At 46.9% G+C, this 16607-nt stretch overlaps 1 protein-coding gene across 7 annotated transcripts in view; it reads left to right on the forward strand.

The window, feature by feature from the left end:
- Positions 1 to 16607, forward strand: part of SLMAP (sarcolemma associated protein) — a 1535859-nt gene that overhangs the window by 622467 nt on the left and 896785 nt on the right. For 4 of the 7 annotated variants that reach the window (XM_069643684.1, XM_069643683.1, XM_069643688.1 and 1 more), the window contains exon 12: positions 15936 to 15998. The exons of the other annotated variants lie outside the window; for them this stretch is intronic. In XM_069643684.1, the coding sequence (XP_069499785.1) occupies positions 15936 to 15998 (63 nt within the window). The remainder of the gene's footprint in view (positions 1 to 15935; positions 15999 to 16607) is intronic. 7 annotated transcript variants of the gene reach the window in all.

Here is a 16607-nt window from a genome sequence, read left to right on the forward strand (position 1 = left end):
CGAACAGGATCCTCTGGCTGTGGAAGATGAGCTGGTTATCCCCACCAGGCTAAAGGGAAGAAGACTCCGGACTGGATCTTCTCTGGTCGTCAAAGGGTAGATAGCTCAGGACTCCAGCAGTGCTTCTCCGGGACGAGATAGTTGCAGCAGCCGTATTTTTCTCTGCTTCTCTTCGGTTCCTTGTAGTTCCAGTGGAAACTCTGACTTCTAGCCCAAGAGTCCTGCCTTTTATGCGAAAATCCACCATTCACACAGCCTAGCTGTCAATCACGCAGCAGGGGGGTTGTCCAGCCCAGACAACCACCTCAGACAATCATGGCAAAGTGGACTTGGGTTTCCTAGGATACCCTGTGCAGTGGGTGACTACACCCCTCCCTCACATTCAGCCCACCTAGACACCCAGGCGCCTAGAGGAGGGCTTCTTGGCAGAAGCCAGCCAAAAGACCGTGAACAAAGAAGGCAAATCTGGTTTGCTGCACAAAGTAAAACACAAGAAGGACTTTAACAAAAAGAAATGGCGAATAAACCTGACCAGAGCCAAAAGAAAGGGTATTTGGTCAAGCGGGTTTATGTTCGAGGCTAATATAATAGCCTAAAACAATACCACGTTTATATAGTATAATCGCAGTATAAAAGTTAGTGTAGATACCACTGCCACCAGCCAAGTCTAAATGTTAAAACGAGCGAAACAATGCTCTAGGAGGTACAGATAAAAAGGGCTAAGGATTAACCTTTTCCAGTACTCCATGTAAGATGGGGTGTACTTTGATCTGTGGTTATTTGACTCAGTAAAGTACATGGCAACTTTACCCTTTTCTGGGGGACTGTAGTCGGCCTCAGAAATGGAGTCGGTGGGAAGTCTAAAAGACAACCCTGTGTCACGGCACTGAAGGTGCTGTGTAACACACAAAAGAAGGGGGCTACTGAAGTGGTGTACTCCAGAGTCCACAATCACAAAAACCGATGAAATCCACATGGCAAAAAACAGGTAAGAGTGGGGAAAAAGAGGTACACTCTTACCAAGTGAAATAAATAAACTCCAGAAATCCAGCAAAGCTGCTGGGGGACTCACTAGCTAAGGGAAATTGGCCATATAATGAGAATTCTCCCTAACGGCAATAACCAGTGGTGGCACCGCACCCCACAATCCTTCAGCTTGGCGGCTTGCTACCAGAGTTCAGATCATTTGCGCTGTTCAACCTCTGAGAATAACATGCGTATAATTCAAGTGGCATGTAAGCCCTCTAAGAGAGATCAATACAAGAGCAAATAGCTCTGCTTTTGTCATTGTGTCTAGCTAAACCGCTTCATCCCCGACAGGCTTTGATTAACTCTGTCTAGTCTTTTGTATCTGACCTTGCAACCTCTGGCATCCATGTCTTAGCATGCTGGACAAACTTATACACCGTTGCCGCTTATCTGTCAACCGACAGTTGCTCTTTTTCACTGGCAAACCCAGTCATCAAGAGACATTTAGCAGGTTTTCATCTTTTTCCACTGTTTCGGGCCCCCTCATCCCAAATGGGATCTGAATGTGGTCCTCACTACCTTATGTCCTAATCCTTTTGAACCTTATGGCCACTACCAAGCTCAAGTACCTTTCTTGGAAGGTGGTCTTTTTGATTGCGGTAACATCTGCGAGACGTAGAAGTGAGCTTCAAGCGCTCTCGAACATCTGTTCCTAACTTTCCTAAAGGATAAGGTTGTGCTTCGCACTCGCCCTTCTTTACTTTCTGAAGTGATTTCCATTTAAACCAGTGAATATCTTAACCGGTTTTCTTCCCGAACCCAGTTCCTGGTGCCGGGAGGGTTTTACACAACCTAAACGTCAGACGTGCTCTGAGGTTTTACCTCGACAGAACGAACTAGCTTAGATGTTCTTCACAACACTTTAAGTTTGGTGACCCAAAAAGGAAACCATCCTCGGAAGCGTCCATATCAGGTTGTATATCTTCAGGTATTTCTGAGGCCTACAGAACTCAAAGGCATTCAGCCCTCCAAGGGCATTCATGCACATCTGGTCCGTGGCAAAGCGGTTGCTGTTGCCTTCCAAAAATATCTGAGTCCATAGCCAAGGCTGCTGCGTGGGCTTCCCCTTTGGCCTTTTGCAGACATTGTCTTGACCCGAGCTCCTGGGCTGATGCTAAATTTGGCCAGGCAGTTTTGAAGAATTTGTTCCCATAAGGGACATTTCCATCCACCCATGTTTCCTTTTTTTAGTGCTTGGGAATCTCCCACAAGTATGCAGGAAAGGGGGTGGGCCGTAGGAGTATGACAGTTACTCACCGTAGTGACTACCTTACTCCTAGTCCATAGTCCCCTTTCCTCCATACTCCCGCCTGCCATCCCCTCTAATAAGTATCCTCTGTTGTTGCTAAATGGTCCTGGAACTGGATAAAAAAGGACTGAAGGGTAATCCGTGTGGCGCAGCTCAGGAAGTTGGGGGTGCGGGCATGGGTGGTTCACTGTGTAAAAATAAAAGGACAAAAAAGTGAATTTTTGATGCTTTGAAAGTGCTCTGGTCCCATGCCAAAGGATGGAATGTCCCACAAGTATGGTGGAAAGGGGACTATTTACTAGGAGTAAGGTAGTCACTACGGTGAGTAACTTTGTCACTTTCTTAAATGACTTACACATGTGTTTCCTCGTGCACCTTTCCAAGTCCCAACTTTTGACCTTAATTTGGTCTTGAAGTTTTTGACATGTGCTCCGTTTGAGCCTTTCCATTCCTGCCCATTAAGGTTACCTTTCAAAACTATTTTGTTGCAATATTATCAGCCAGCAGGGTGAGTGAATTGTAGGCTTTATCCTGTAAACCTTAGTTTACAATTTTTTACAAGGATATGGTTGTGCTTGAGGTCAAACCCTATTTTCTCCCTAAAATTGTATCAGGTTACCATTTAGCACAGATTGTGTTTCCAGCCTTCTATCCACCACCTCATCCTGTTAAGGAAGAGGGGAGGTTTCATAGACCTGATCCCAGGAGAGCTCTAAGCTTCTATGTTATAAGAATGGCAATGTCAGGCCAACACAACCAACTTTTCAATGGATATACAGGAAACAAACTTGGCCTGTCAGTTACTAAACAAGTCCTATCCAGATGTATAATACTGGCTATTTTAGAGTGCTACAGGCTAGCAGAGAAAAATCCCCTAGTGGGTTCAATCCACTAAGGGGCATGGTAACTTCCTCCGCTCTTAAGAGGGGAGTTCCGATAAAGGATATCTGTGAGGCAGCTACCTGGTCTACCATCCACACGTTAACCATTATTGTTTTGACACTTCTAACAATAAGGGAGTTTTTGGGAAAGCAGTTCCATGCTCCATTCTTGACCAACAATAACCCTCATACTCCCTTTCCTCCATACTTATGGAACATTCCTCCGTCCTGTGGGACGGGACCGGAGCACTTTGTAAAAAGCATCACATTTTTCAAAAATGTGCCCTTCCTCTGTTTTTACGCGTGTTACAGCACACGGCCGTAACCTCGCCCTGCTTAGCTCTACCCAGCACATCATCCATAAGTCCTTTTCTCTGCACGTTCGGGACTGGACGCACTTCAATATTTTGGAAGATTGTTTCCTTCCAGTGTCCTTCTCTCCTGCTCTGGCTTAGCGGTCACGTGGTAGTCCGTCTATGCCGTTTCGGTTAGATTTTCCTAATTATTCTTCCTGCGAATGACGCTTCGCTAGGGCAGTTCCCCATCCTCTTTGTTTAGAGTGTTTGGGTCCGGACCACCGGTGAGACTCGTGCTTCTACTGCAATTCCCTTTCAGTCTGGGCACTTCAATGTCGTCTGGAGTGGTGGGAGGAGGTTTTTCAGCGCGTTCCTCCTCCACATTTTCAGAGTTGCATCGACGAGAAGAAGAGACACCCGGTAAGTTCTTTAGTATTTATGGCACCCCCATCGGGGGACTCCTTCCCGGTCCGGGAGGTGCTTTAAAAGCTCTGTTACCGGGGTTTCCCCTGAGGTGCCTTCCAGGCCTAAGAAGAGTACCAGAGTATTCTCTGAGCGCCTCCGTAAGGTGCCTGCTCACACCGGATTGCAATCCGAGGCCCCTCCTGTGGGGGCTATTCAACAGCCCAGTTCTACTGAGGCGGTGGGTACCGGAGCTTGCTTCGAGGTCTCCTTGTCCGGAGCTTCCCATACAGACACCGGGGTGTACCCCAAGGCCTCTGCTGAGGCTTTTGGTACTGAACCAAGGTTCGAGGCCCCTAGTGAGGGGGCTGTTACCGCACTTGGATCTGAGGTTCCTCTATCAGAGGCTAAGCTGACTGACAGAACTGAGAGGCCTGTTAAGGACTTGTTGGTGAGGTGGGTTCCTCATTCATCGGTCCTGCTCTAGTGGGGATACCGGTTCTGTTGATGGGGCACACAGTGAGGTCGCTGACCCTAATAACTCTTTTACCGGCGTGGCCAAAGTTCCTTGTGTCAAGGCTAAAGTCAAGACCCCTGACCTTTCTGTGGAGACTTCTGCCACACTCACACATGTGACGCAGTTCTCCTCAGGCGTTCACAAAATGGCGCCCGTTCGAACTGCGATGGCCATTTTGGACTCTTCCCTTAAACCTACGTCATCGGCGTTGGGTGCTGGGAGCATTTTTTCAGGTGAACAGCATTTTCCTTGTGCACCGTTTCATCCAGTTCGACTGGAACGCTTGGATGCCATTACAGCACTCTGTCTCGCTCCCTGCGGCGTCTACGCCCTTGATCTATGTCAACCCGGCTGGTGAGGGCCCTCTTGGCAGCCCATTCCCTTGCGGCCCTGGAGCTATTCCTCTCAAAGGCCTCCGCCTGCCACAGTGTCTAAGCCTTCGGCAGAGGATGCCTTCTTTGGAGTATTTCAGAAGCTAATGCACTTGTCAGGGGTCTTTTTAAGGAAATCTGCCCGCCCTTGCCGAATTCTGTACCAATGGTTCCCGTCACAGCATCTGTTGTTTCGGCAGCTGTCCCACCTCTACCAGTTGGCCCACCTCCAGCTATTCCGCCTCTGCCGCCCTTGTCTTCAATAGACAAGTCTTCGGCAGAGCCAGACGTGACGCAGGTTGATCCGGACGCGTTGGATGACACGCAAGCGGATCAGGATGGGGATGACCAGCCCTGCTCTTTTAGGGCGTTCCATGACCAGGTACTGGATATGACTCTTCTGGATGTTGCATTACCTGAGGCACCCCCTCCACAAGAACGGGTGCTTTCGGGGCGTTCACCTTGTCTCCTCAGGAGCGCACCAGCTTGTTATTCCAGAAGGACTTTTTGGCCGAGGTGCGCAAAGTCTGGGATAAGCCACACTCTAGACTGCATGTTAACAAAAAGATTGACGCTCGTTATAGGCTTCGTACTTCGGAGGAGGTAGCCTTAACGTCCTGCCCGCTTCCATCCGCCACAGTGGTGGCGGCCGCCACACTACAATCCAGACTGGCTTCAGCGTCATCTACAGTGGCGGCTCAGGTTCTGGCCAAAGAGGACAAGCTGCTTGACTCTGTGGGGAGGAAGATCATTGCTAATTCGGCCCTGCAGTTGCACCAGGCGACCGCAGAGCTCATTTTAGCGGGTGAAAATATGAAAATGTGGAAAGGTCTGTCGGACCAGCTGGGCGATTTTAAGGCTGGCTTGTCATATGCCAGAGTCCTGGCGCATGAAATGCTTGAGGCTGCGGCGCATCATGTTGACACCTCAGCTCGGGGCCTCATGCTTGGCGTGGACACCTCGTCACGCTTGGCTTCATGCCACCAAGTTTTCCAAGGAGATTCAGGATAAAGTTCTGGACCTGCCTTTTCACGGCAAAGAACTGTTCCATTCGTCAACGGATGTAGAGCTGACTAAAACTATGTACAGCACTCTGACGGCCAAGTCTTTGTACGTTCTGGTAAAACCAGTCTTTTAGGGCTCTTTTAGGGCTCAGAACGCCTTTGCAGCATCGGTGTTACTCTGGATTTCGTGGGTTTCTAGATTGAAAGACAGTCGATCCTCCAGCTGGAAACTCCCGTTGGCGTCAGCAGCGAGGCCTGTTTTTCTCTCGGTCCTCGGCCTCCCCCTCCGGATCTGGGGTCTCGCCTCTGAGAAGCCTGCTAAATGAGGGTTCTTGGCGCTCGCACGAGACCCCAGTGGGAGGGCGCATTGTGCCTCACTGGGAGGCAGGGCAGACCATCACCGAGGACCGGTTGGTCTGGTCAGTAGCTCGGGCGGGGTTCTGCTTGCCCCTTCCCCCACTACTCCAACCATCAATCCTCCCTTCCAGCAGTCAGGGACGCCCTCCCTCAGAGCCGAAGTCCAGATGTTTCTGGATTTCAAGGCAGTGGAATCTGTTCCCCTAGGGGAGCGAGGGGAGGACTTCTACTCCCGTCTGTTCACGGTGCCAAAACCCAACCAAGCTGGCCTGCGGCCCATCCTAGACCTTGCCCAGTTCAACCTTTCTCTACCCCAAGAGAAATTCAAGATGATCACCCCCGATCAGATAAAGTCCTCTCTACATATAGGCGACTGGCTCAGCGTGGTGGACCTTCAGGATGCTTATATGCATATACTCATCTGGAGCCCGCATCGGAAATGCCTACGGTTTTCAATGTGGGAGGAGCATTTCCATTTTCGTGTGCTGTCGTTTGGTCTCAGTTCAGCACTGCGTGTCTTTACGAAGATGTCGGTCCTCGCAGCGTTTCTTCGACTACAGGGTATCCATGTGTATCCGTATTTGGACGATTGAGTGCTGCTCAGTCTTTGTCCACTGAAAGCGTTGAGCAACCTTCAGTATCTCCTCCAGCTCCTGTCCATCTTGGGCTGTCGGTGAACTGGTGGAAAACCTCCACGACGGTCTCTCAGGACTAGATTTTCCTGTGTTTTCGTGGGATTACATGTTAAAATAAAGAAAGAGAAGCATAATGTGAGCCTCCGGTCTTGACATAGAATCTCAATGTTCCCTCTAAGTGTGCACATGTGTGCTTGCCCAACTTCCTTCAGTATGCAGCTCAAAATAATTTCAGCAGCACACACAGACAATTCCCACCTATTCAAAAAGATGTAATAATGCACAAGGCACAACAGGTAACTAATATTTGCTTTCTCTCAAAATGAAGCTAAATTATATGAACTTGTATTGATATTCTGGTCTAGCTTATTTACATTGCCCTACTATGCAAGCTTGGCCTTAAAAGCCCCCAAACCGTAATAGTAGAATACATCCACAATAGGTTAAAAACTAATATGATAGTTACTGCATGAACTGAAGATCTAATTAAGAGATGTCTGCCCACATTAACCAAATTATCTTGCCTCCCAACCCACGACTCCTATACTTGACTCTATCACACTTATACCTTATGACTCGACCTTCCAGGCCTCATTCAGATGCATTTCCAGACAACCTGAAATCTGCCTACCTTGGCTCTACAAAAGGTTACCAGACTTGTACCTACATCCACTTGTTTTATGTTTCTAATATGAATGACGTTTAAGCACAAAAATGTGTTACTCATGGTGCCTCAGCAAAAGAGTCACCCGCACCATGTAGCCCAACTGTCAGCTCAAATATCAGAATTGAGTGCAAGTAACCAGGCTACTTGAATGTGTAACCTCATCCCATGATTCCTATTCTTTGTACATCTGTCACACAAGCACTTTGAAGCAGCCCCCTTGCAAGTTAAGGCATTCTAAAACTCAAATATTAATTTGCCCTCTAAGTATTTTTTGTAGGCAAATGTCATATCTACTTTATAAGGGGAAAGCTTGCAATATCATTTACCTGGCCGGCAAGGGATTGGACTTTGCCTGCCGTTATTCGTATACAGTATTAGGGCAACTGATATACAGATTACTTGAATGCTTTTCACACAATCTGCCATCTTTACAAGTTTTCAAAGTTCCATGGGGCATAGACCATTACATAACTCGCTGCTATGCAAAAACAGTTTCACCTACAGATTCATGGCATTTTCTTAAACTGCACCTCATATCATAGTGAGGTTTTAAATATGTTTTGCATAAAAAGTTTGTGGGTGCGCAATACGCAAATATCCCAATTAGTGTTTTACTCCTACAATCCCTTACTTTTTACAGAGCAGGGTCAACTGGTTTTGGAGGCTAGCACATGCGCCGGGGTGGGGTGTAGATGGAAGGGCACAGGAGAACACTCCTTTGGGGTGAAAAACATAATCGGACGTTTTGGCAGTACAGTGAAGGAAATGTGTTTTCTGAAGAATAGGATACTTTAGGAACAGTCTGGGAAACCGTGCCTTAGTCATCTTTCTGTGCTCAGCTGCTGAGAGCTTTTCAATATGATAATGTGTTTGCATTTATTGCCTCTAGCATCCTCATGTATCTTGTCCAACTTATAACAGCGAATTTCATAAAATGGGTGCCTAGTTAAAGAAGAAAGCACACAATCTGTTGTACCTATGAACATTGCTGCTATTGACTTCAAAGGCAAATAAGTGATTTTCTTCAATGGTGCCCCAGACAAAACCTCCGACTCTAGTGGAATTGTGCCTAGGCTGTGGTGAGAAAGGGTTGGCAAAACTGTAAGCTGTATTATGTATCCTGTCATATCATTTCCTATGTCAGGGTTACAAGGCAGTGCTCTGATATGTTAGTCCCTACTCCGCATCAAATGATTTTTCAGGGAGTAAGAAAGTAATTGGCTTTGCCAGAAGGTATATCTCTTGTTTATTAAAATATGTTCTTTCCCATTACAATTCCTCTTGAGATTGGTAAGTAGTATTATGTGAGTTTCTATCAATGGCACTACTGTGGGTCACTGATTTAAATAAAACAAATATATATATTTCTGAGGCTTGTTGAATCTGCTTAGATCACATGCTGTGCATAGGCCGACATCTAGTGGAAGCTGCGGAGTATTAGTTTGTTTTTTGAAACTCGAAAATGGGCGTCGACACAGGGCATGCCAGTAATACTATCCCTAGTGTGACGTCCACTGTACCCAAGATCCCTCACGCGTCTAGGATGCTCAGATTGTTTTTTTCCGCCATACTGGTCGGAAGCATTTTGCGGAGTCCCCTGGCCTTAGCCATACTTTTGCTAAAATATTGATTAATTGACATCCTTCCCCATCCCAACGTCGAACTTCGACACTCGACGCCGGCTGGAGAAGAAATCGACCGTCGGCTGCTGCATGACGGATTTGGGCCTCGGAAGGCCTCTGGCCTCGGCCCGGGCCTTGGAAGGCCTCAGGCCTCAGCCCTGCAAGTAGGCAGAGTGGGGGGTTGGACATACTCTACACTCTTGGTATATTGGTACACCTTATACATTTCCTACACTTAACAGCCCGCTGCCTCAAGGTGCGTATGGAGGGTACCCCTTTTCAATTCTGCCCAAAGTGCAATCGCAAATACCCTTGGGTCGACAGGCACACGATGTGCAATCTCTGCTTGCCGAGGGACCACCCCGAAGCGAACTGCAGAGCGTGTAGTAAGTTTAAACCTAAGACACTTAAGGAGCGTTCGACGAAGCGTTGGGCCCACCACGCCAGGCAGGCGGCCATGGCAGCGGAGGGCGCTTTCAGCGATGGCAGCGACGCCGTGCTTTCGGACGGCGAGGGCATTACGGCGTCGAAAGACAGCCGAGCGCAGTTCCCCGACCTCAGAAGGTCGTCCGACAGGGCTGCTATGGGGAAGACCCCCGGCGACACAGGCGCTTCACACACCACCCACACTAAACACACGAAGTCCAACCGAGACTCGACGACATTGAGTGCTCGGAAAGAGGCACAAACAGAACGGTCCGAATCGGTGTCCACTGGGCGTTCGAGATCGAGATCGCCGCATGACTCCAGGCAATCATCCACTCTTGCCAAGAGTGCCTCGCTCCCTAGGCTAACGGAAGTTAGATCGTCGGAAGACGAAGACGACTTCCACCCCCAGGCCGCACTCCAGGAGTCGGAGCCCGCAGACAAGATCAGCACAGCCCCACGTTCGAAGGACAGGGACTCTATCTCCGATCCTCGACGCCAGGCGCGAAAACCTCCGGAGCCACAAAGGGACAGGGAAAACACTTTTCCACTCACGGGGAGGGGGGAAAACAGCAGAAGCAGCAGCCTCTGCACTCTTCCACACCTGTGAAACACTCCACTCCTCCTAAACAGGCAGACAAGACCAGGTCTGCTGATATTTCACAGAGCAAATCTACTCAAGATAAAACTGCAAAACTTTCTGAGAGAGTCATTCCCAGTTCCAAAAAATGGTCCAGTGATGACATAGATAGGGTCATGTCAAGGATGTCTTCTTTGGCAGACTTTTACGATAAAAATCCAGACCATTTCCTTTCATATGATCCACAAGGGGCTACACCCTCAGGCTCTAATGATCCTATCCCCCCCCCCCCCGAGTAAAAAGCCCCGATTTGAGACACCGATGAGGTCTACAGACCCCTTCGAGGTACAACCATACTCGCGACCCTACTCACTATATCAAGGAGAGACTTCCTTCGGTGAGGACCAAGATTTTGGCATGATAGAAGAGCAAACCGGGACGGGCTACTATGCGGACGATGAGGACCAAGAAGAGGAAGAGGAAGACCCTGAAACCTACAGAGTAGATTCCCCGGTAGAAAAGGAAGCCCCGGTTACCGACCAACCCCTCCTGAGCGAGGTTCTCGCACGTGCAGCAGAACATTTCCATATTGACACCCACGGTGTCCAGGAGGAGAGGGACTTCGCCGAGGAGTTAGTAGGAGAAAGGAGGCCTGTTGCCCAGACCATCCCTTCCTCAAGTCTATTCAGCGAAGAATAGACCCGTCCCTGGTGAACCCCAACCTCACCAGAGCAGTCAATTCCAGAGTTGAAAAACTTTTCAGGGCAGCCCAGTCTGACCCGCTCTATGTAAGAGGACATCTGAAGCCAGACTTCCTAGTTGTCACTAACACTCGTAAGAGGGCTGGAACACCCTTGTCATCGTCCGAAGCTCCTCCAGACAAGGAGAGCAAAAAACTATATGGTTTCGGCAGGAAAGTAGCCTCAACGTCCGCCTATCGGGCAAGGATTGCAAACTCCACCACCCTGTTGGCCAGCTACAACTGCCATCTGTGGGAAGAAGTCGCGGCACTCATAGCCTCTGCACCAGAACCCTTAAAGGGCCAGTTAGCATGGATTTCCGCAGAGGGTAGAGCAGTGTCTGGTTGCATTTTAAAAGCAACTTTTGACGCCGCGGACAACGCAGGCAGATTGATAGCAGAAGTACTGTTATCTAGAGACATGCGTGGTTACGGCAGTCTGGTTTTAAGGCAGAAACCCAGGCATCATTGTTGGACAAACCGGTGGAAGCCGATCTGTTTGGTAAGGCGGTCGAGGACGCACTGAAGAATGCCCAGGACGAATACGAGACACTCGAGTCCCTTGGCCAGTTAACCAATAAACCCCCTAACCAGAGAGGGAATAGTAATTTTCGTTGCCCACGCGGCCAAAATTCCCGGAGAGGGTCTAACTATTCCCAGGGGCAGGGTACACAGTGGAACAACAGCCAACAGTCTACCCAGGGTTACGGCAGAGGTAATAGGAGAGGACGTGGTAAAGGCAGAGGCAGCCTCAGTAAAGGAGGTGGCACGCCTCCACCAAAGCAGTGACGCTCAGTTCAGGGTCCCTTCTCACGCAACCCCAGTAGGGGGACGCATTTCCAACTTCACCCAGGCTTGGGAAGGGATCACATCAGACAGATGGGTGCTGTCTACAGTATCCGAGGGGTACTGTATATAACTACTGCAGCGTCCTCGGAACCATCCTCCACGACAAAGAGTACACTCTTTAGAACATCAGAAGTTTCTCCTCGAGGAGATCGCCATTCTGCTAGCAAAGGACGCGATCGAACTCGTCCCGGGACACCAGGTAAAAAAGGGTATTTATTCAACTTACTTCCTTGTGCCAAAAAAAGATTTGACAATGCGCCCAGTATTGGACTTGCGGCCTGCCAACAAGTATGTCGAGCTACAAGAGGTAATCCCCCTTCCTAAAAAAAGGGGGATTACATGGCAACCTTGGATATGAAAGATGCCTATTTTCATATTTCCATGTTCCCAGCGCACAGAAGGTACTTGCGCTTCAAGGTGGACAGTCGGCACTACCAATTCAAGGTACTGCCCTTCGGGATAGCGTCGGTACCAAGGGTATTCACCAAGGTACTGGCGGTGGCGGCTGCACACCTACGCAGGGAGGCAATCCCGGTGTACCCTTATCTGGACGACTGGCTCATAACGGGGGAAACCCCAGCAATTTGCAGGACAAACATTCAAAGGACTATCCACCTCCTCCACGAATTAGGCTTCTCAATCAACGAGAAAAAGTCAAGCCTGGTGCCAAGCACCTCCAAACAGTTCCTAGGAGCAATCCTAGATACTCGAGAGGGGTTGACATTTCCTTCAGAGGAAATAATTCGGAATATACTACTGCAAATTCCTCAATATCAGTCCGGTCACCAAATAACGGTACGCAAAGCAATGCGTTTGCTGGGCATGATGGCGTCATGTATTTACCTGGTCTCCCACGCGCGCCTGCGCATGCGTTCCATGCAGGAATGGTTGGCGAAACAGTGGTCTCAGGCAAGTGGTCAGTGGGACGATCTAGTGGTCGCCAACACTAGTACAAAGCCTTCAGTGGTGGACAAGAGAGAATCTTGCACAGGGAAAGCCCTTTTACGATCCCGAAGTACAGGCAGTAGTCGCTACCGATGCATGTCTGACGGGGTGGGGAGCTCACCATCTCCACCACACAGCCCAGGGTCTATGGTCTCACTCAGTCGCCAAGAACCACATCAACCTGCTAGAGCTTCTGGCAGTATTCAGAGCGCAGTGTGCGAGCCCATCAAACTTCCAGCCTGGTACAACCTACTGTCCCAGCACCAAGGTCAAACAGTGCACCAGCAACCCAACTCAATGAACCTGGCAGCATGGCTCCTGAGGTCATAGAGTTTGGGCATCTCAATTTACCACAGAGGTGTATGGACATCCTAAAGGAATCTAGGAAACCAAACACAAGGCACTGTTACTTTGACAAGTGGAAGAGGTTCGTTACCTGGTGCCACAGTAGACAAATCAACCCTGTTGATTGCACTCCTTCCACTATTGTTACATACATGCTCCACCTGCTAGATGCAGGATTGGTTTTTAACTCACTGAAAGTACACCTGGCAGCCCTGTCGGCATACACCACTTCCCATAACAAGGTCTCGTGGTGGAAAGTACCAGTAGTTAAAGCCTTCATGGAAGGAGTAAAGAGACTTCACCCTCCTATTTCTAACCCACCACCAGGGTGGGACCTTAATGTGGTGCTATCTAAGCTCATGGGCCCCCCTTTCGAGCCCATGCATAAAAGCAGTCTCAAACACCTGACTTATAAAACGGCCTTCTTAGTAGCTATTACTTCTATAAGAAGGGTCCGTGAAATTCAGGCTGTCAGTGCAGGATCCCTTCTTTACTGTCCATAAAGACAAACTGGTTTTACGTACACACCCTAGGTTCTCACCTAGGTTTATATCTAAATTCCACGTAAACCAGTCCATCGAGCTTCCGGCTTTCTTCCAGGACCCTCAAAGCTCAGCTGAGGTGAAACTACACACCCTAGATGTGCGTAGGGCGGTCCTCTACTATGTAAATAAAACCAGACCGCTAAGGAAAACAGATCAACTGTTTGTCTCCGTAGCTACAGGCAGAGAGGGGGATCGCGTCTCTAAAGGTGCCACCTCGAAGTGGATTATTAACTGTATCCAGCTGTGTTACTCACTCTCTGAAAGAACTCTGCCTTTCATGCCAAGAGCCCACTCTACTAGAGGCATTGGGGCCACTCTGGCTTTCATTGCAAATGTTCCCCTCGACACCATTTGCAAAGCAGCTACTTGGAGCTCTATTCACACTTTTACTCAGCATTACTGCATTGACACTCATTCCAAGACAGATACACAAGTGGGACAAGCGGTTCTAAGACACCTGTTTGCTCATGACCCTTCTCACATCCCACCTCCTTCTTCGGGTACTGCTCGCTAATCTATGCACAGCATGTGATCTAAGCAGATTCCACAAGCCTCAGAAGGGATACATTACTCACCGTAATCGTATTTCTGATGCTTGTATCTGCTTAGATTCACATGCGACCCACCCTTCCTCCCCTCCGAGAGAAGGCGCATGATTGCTTGTAGTCTTACCTTTCTGTCTATCTGCTTGGATTATCTGTACTCGCGCTACTCCTCATGCTTCCTCATGTCAGAAAAAAAATACAATCTGAGGATCCTAGACGCGTGAGGGATCTTGGGTACAGTGGACGTCACACTAGGGATAGTATTACTGGCACGCCTGTGTCGACGCCCATTTTCGAGTTTCGAAAAACAAACTGTAATACTCCGCAGCTTCCACTAGATGTCGGCCTATGCACAGCATGTGAATCTAAGCAGATACAAGCATCAGAAATATGATTACGGTGAGTAATTTATCCCATATTACTTGGGTAGAAGCAGGATGTAGGTTCCTATATGTTCATGGTTTCCCTTTTTTGTTGGGCACATTTTCCTGTTTTTTGGGAGTAATGTATTGTTATATGCCTCTTTGCTGTAAGGCTGGTTTAGAGCAAATGTCATACCTCCTAGGACCAGGTAATGTGGATAGCAAGTAGAGGCCCAGGAATTCTGATAATCAAATTCTGCGGTGCAGTTATTCAAAAGCAATGATCGTCCTGGCACACATTTTGAGGACTTTGAATTACTTCTTTAAAGTGGCACATGAATTCCTATTTACTTGTTTTCTGATGCATTCCTTTTAGTTGACAATATTTCATTTGCAAAAATGTTATATCCTGTCTGAATTTGACAGCCATATCAGTGATAAGTGAAATTGGCTTTTTTTAAATAAAAAATTCGTATTTTTACAAAATGGTTTTACACACTTTCTGCATTGTCTGTAAGCAGTGTCGACAAATGAATAGCCACAACTAAACCTAATGTTTATCCCGAACATACAAAGCGTTTTTGTGCATATACATTTTTCTCTGCACACAAGTAATGTTGTTAAGGAACTATGGCATATCTTGAAGTCATGGATTGGTTGATGAGCTCTTCTTATAACCACATCATCAAATATATATATGTATATATATATATATATATATATTTTTTTTTTTTTAGCCTATATGTATGGAAAAAGTATTTAGAAATGCACATTTTACGCTGACGTGTAAAGAATTTAAGTGGTTGGGAAGGAGAAATTGTGTTCCAAACTCTTTGGAGATGGTAGCTCACCAACTACGCATGCTCACAAAGTAGTTTACCTCGTAATTTAGTTGCGCACATGGAAAATAAGTTGTGCACGAAAGCTAAGCATTTTTGCACTTGGGGAAAAATAATTAGAGCGCACATTGAAGGGATTGCAAGACAACCTATCCATAGCAATTTTTCTTCATAGTGCAATTGTGCAGTTCAGTACATAGTGCACATGAATGAGTAATATGAAGAGAACTGTTCACCTTTTGTAATGTTTGTTTTAAACATTTATGGTTATTTGCAGTGCCACCTCATTTGTTTTCAACATAAAACATCTTTCAATTATTTTCCAAAGTGTACTCTTTCTTGGTCACTTCTAAATTAAATTGTTTAGTAAAAATGTGCATTTGGTCATTGGTCTGTATCCTCCTAAAATCCACTACACTCCTGAAGAAGCTATTAAGTATATGAACACACAAGACACAGCACAATCCCCCCTTTTATCATTGGGTTTGCCATTATCGGAAAACAGCTGTCTATAAGCAGTTTCTGTTGTAAAATTTTAACAATCACATCAATTTACAGAAGACTTTTAAATAAAAACTTTTTGTTCGGTGGTTAACTGCTGTTTATGCAAGTGTTAAGGCTTTGTGAACATATTTTCACTTGGTGAATATTTTTTAGTTTAAATGTTATGTTAGTTACAGAGAAAGTAGGTGAGAGTATGGATGCTTAAAGGAATTTCTTTCTTTGTTAGAGAACTTTCTTTTAAAGAGTGGAGGGGACTGCACGTACATTCATCAGTTCATTGAGTGCCAGAGTGAGTACAGAGAAGTCCTCACACGGATTTCTTATTTAATGTGACTTAACTATTTTGGAACTAATGCAAGTATGTCTGTTTTGCTGTTAATGTTAAGTGCAGCATATATTGCACATTGCTTTCAGATAGCTTACCTAAGGTTAATTTCTGTTGAAATAGCAATTTATTTGCACTGCATTGTCAAAACACTTTGCCCTTTTGTATTTGGTAAATTGTGTCATGTTCTGAAACTAAATGATGTCATACATTGCAGTTTGAGGCATCATTAAGTTATCACTGTACTGTGTATTGAAACAAAGCATGGTCAGAACATGTTCCTCAGGGTAACATTCATGTTAGAATAAGGTTTTGAATTTCATCCTCAACAATTTATGTGAGACATTGTTTACTGTTTTTGTGAAGTAAAGTAGTTGTGATAGTTGTCAGATACTAGTGGTCTTCGGAGCACCATAATTTTCCCTTGAACAGACACGAACTATCTTGAGTCTCATACACTTTTAAGAATTGTTATAGAGAAGATGTGGATTTCCTTTGTTTATCTGATGTACATATTGTTTTAAATGTGGTTACATCCCACAAACATTTGGGTAATTTGGCTATTTCCCTTTG

This window comes from Ambystoma mexicanum, chromosome 2p (genome assembly GCF_040938575.1).
Source record: "Ambystoma mexicanum isolate Mex_15411 chromosome 2p, UKY_AmexF1_1, whole genome shotgun sequence".
NCBI lineage: Eukaryota > Metazoa > Chordata > Amphibia > Caudata > Ambystomatidae > Ambystoma > Ambystoma mexicanum.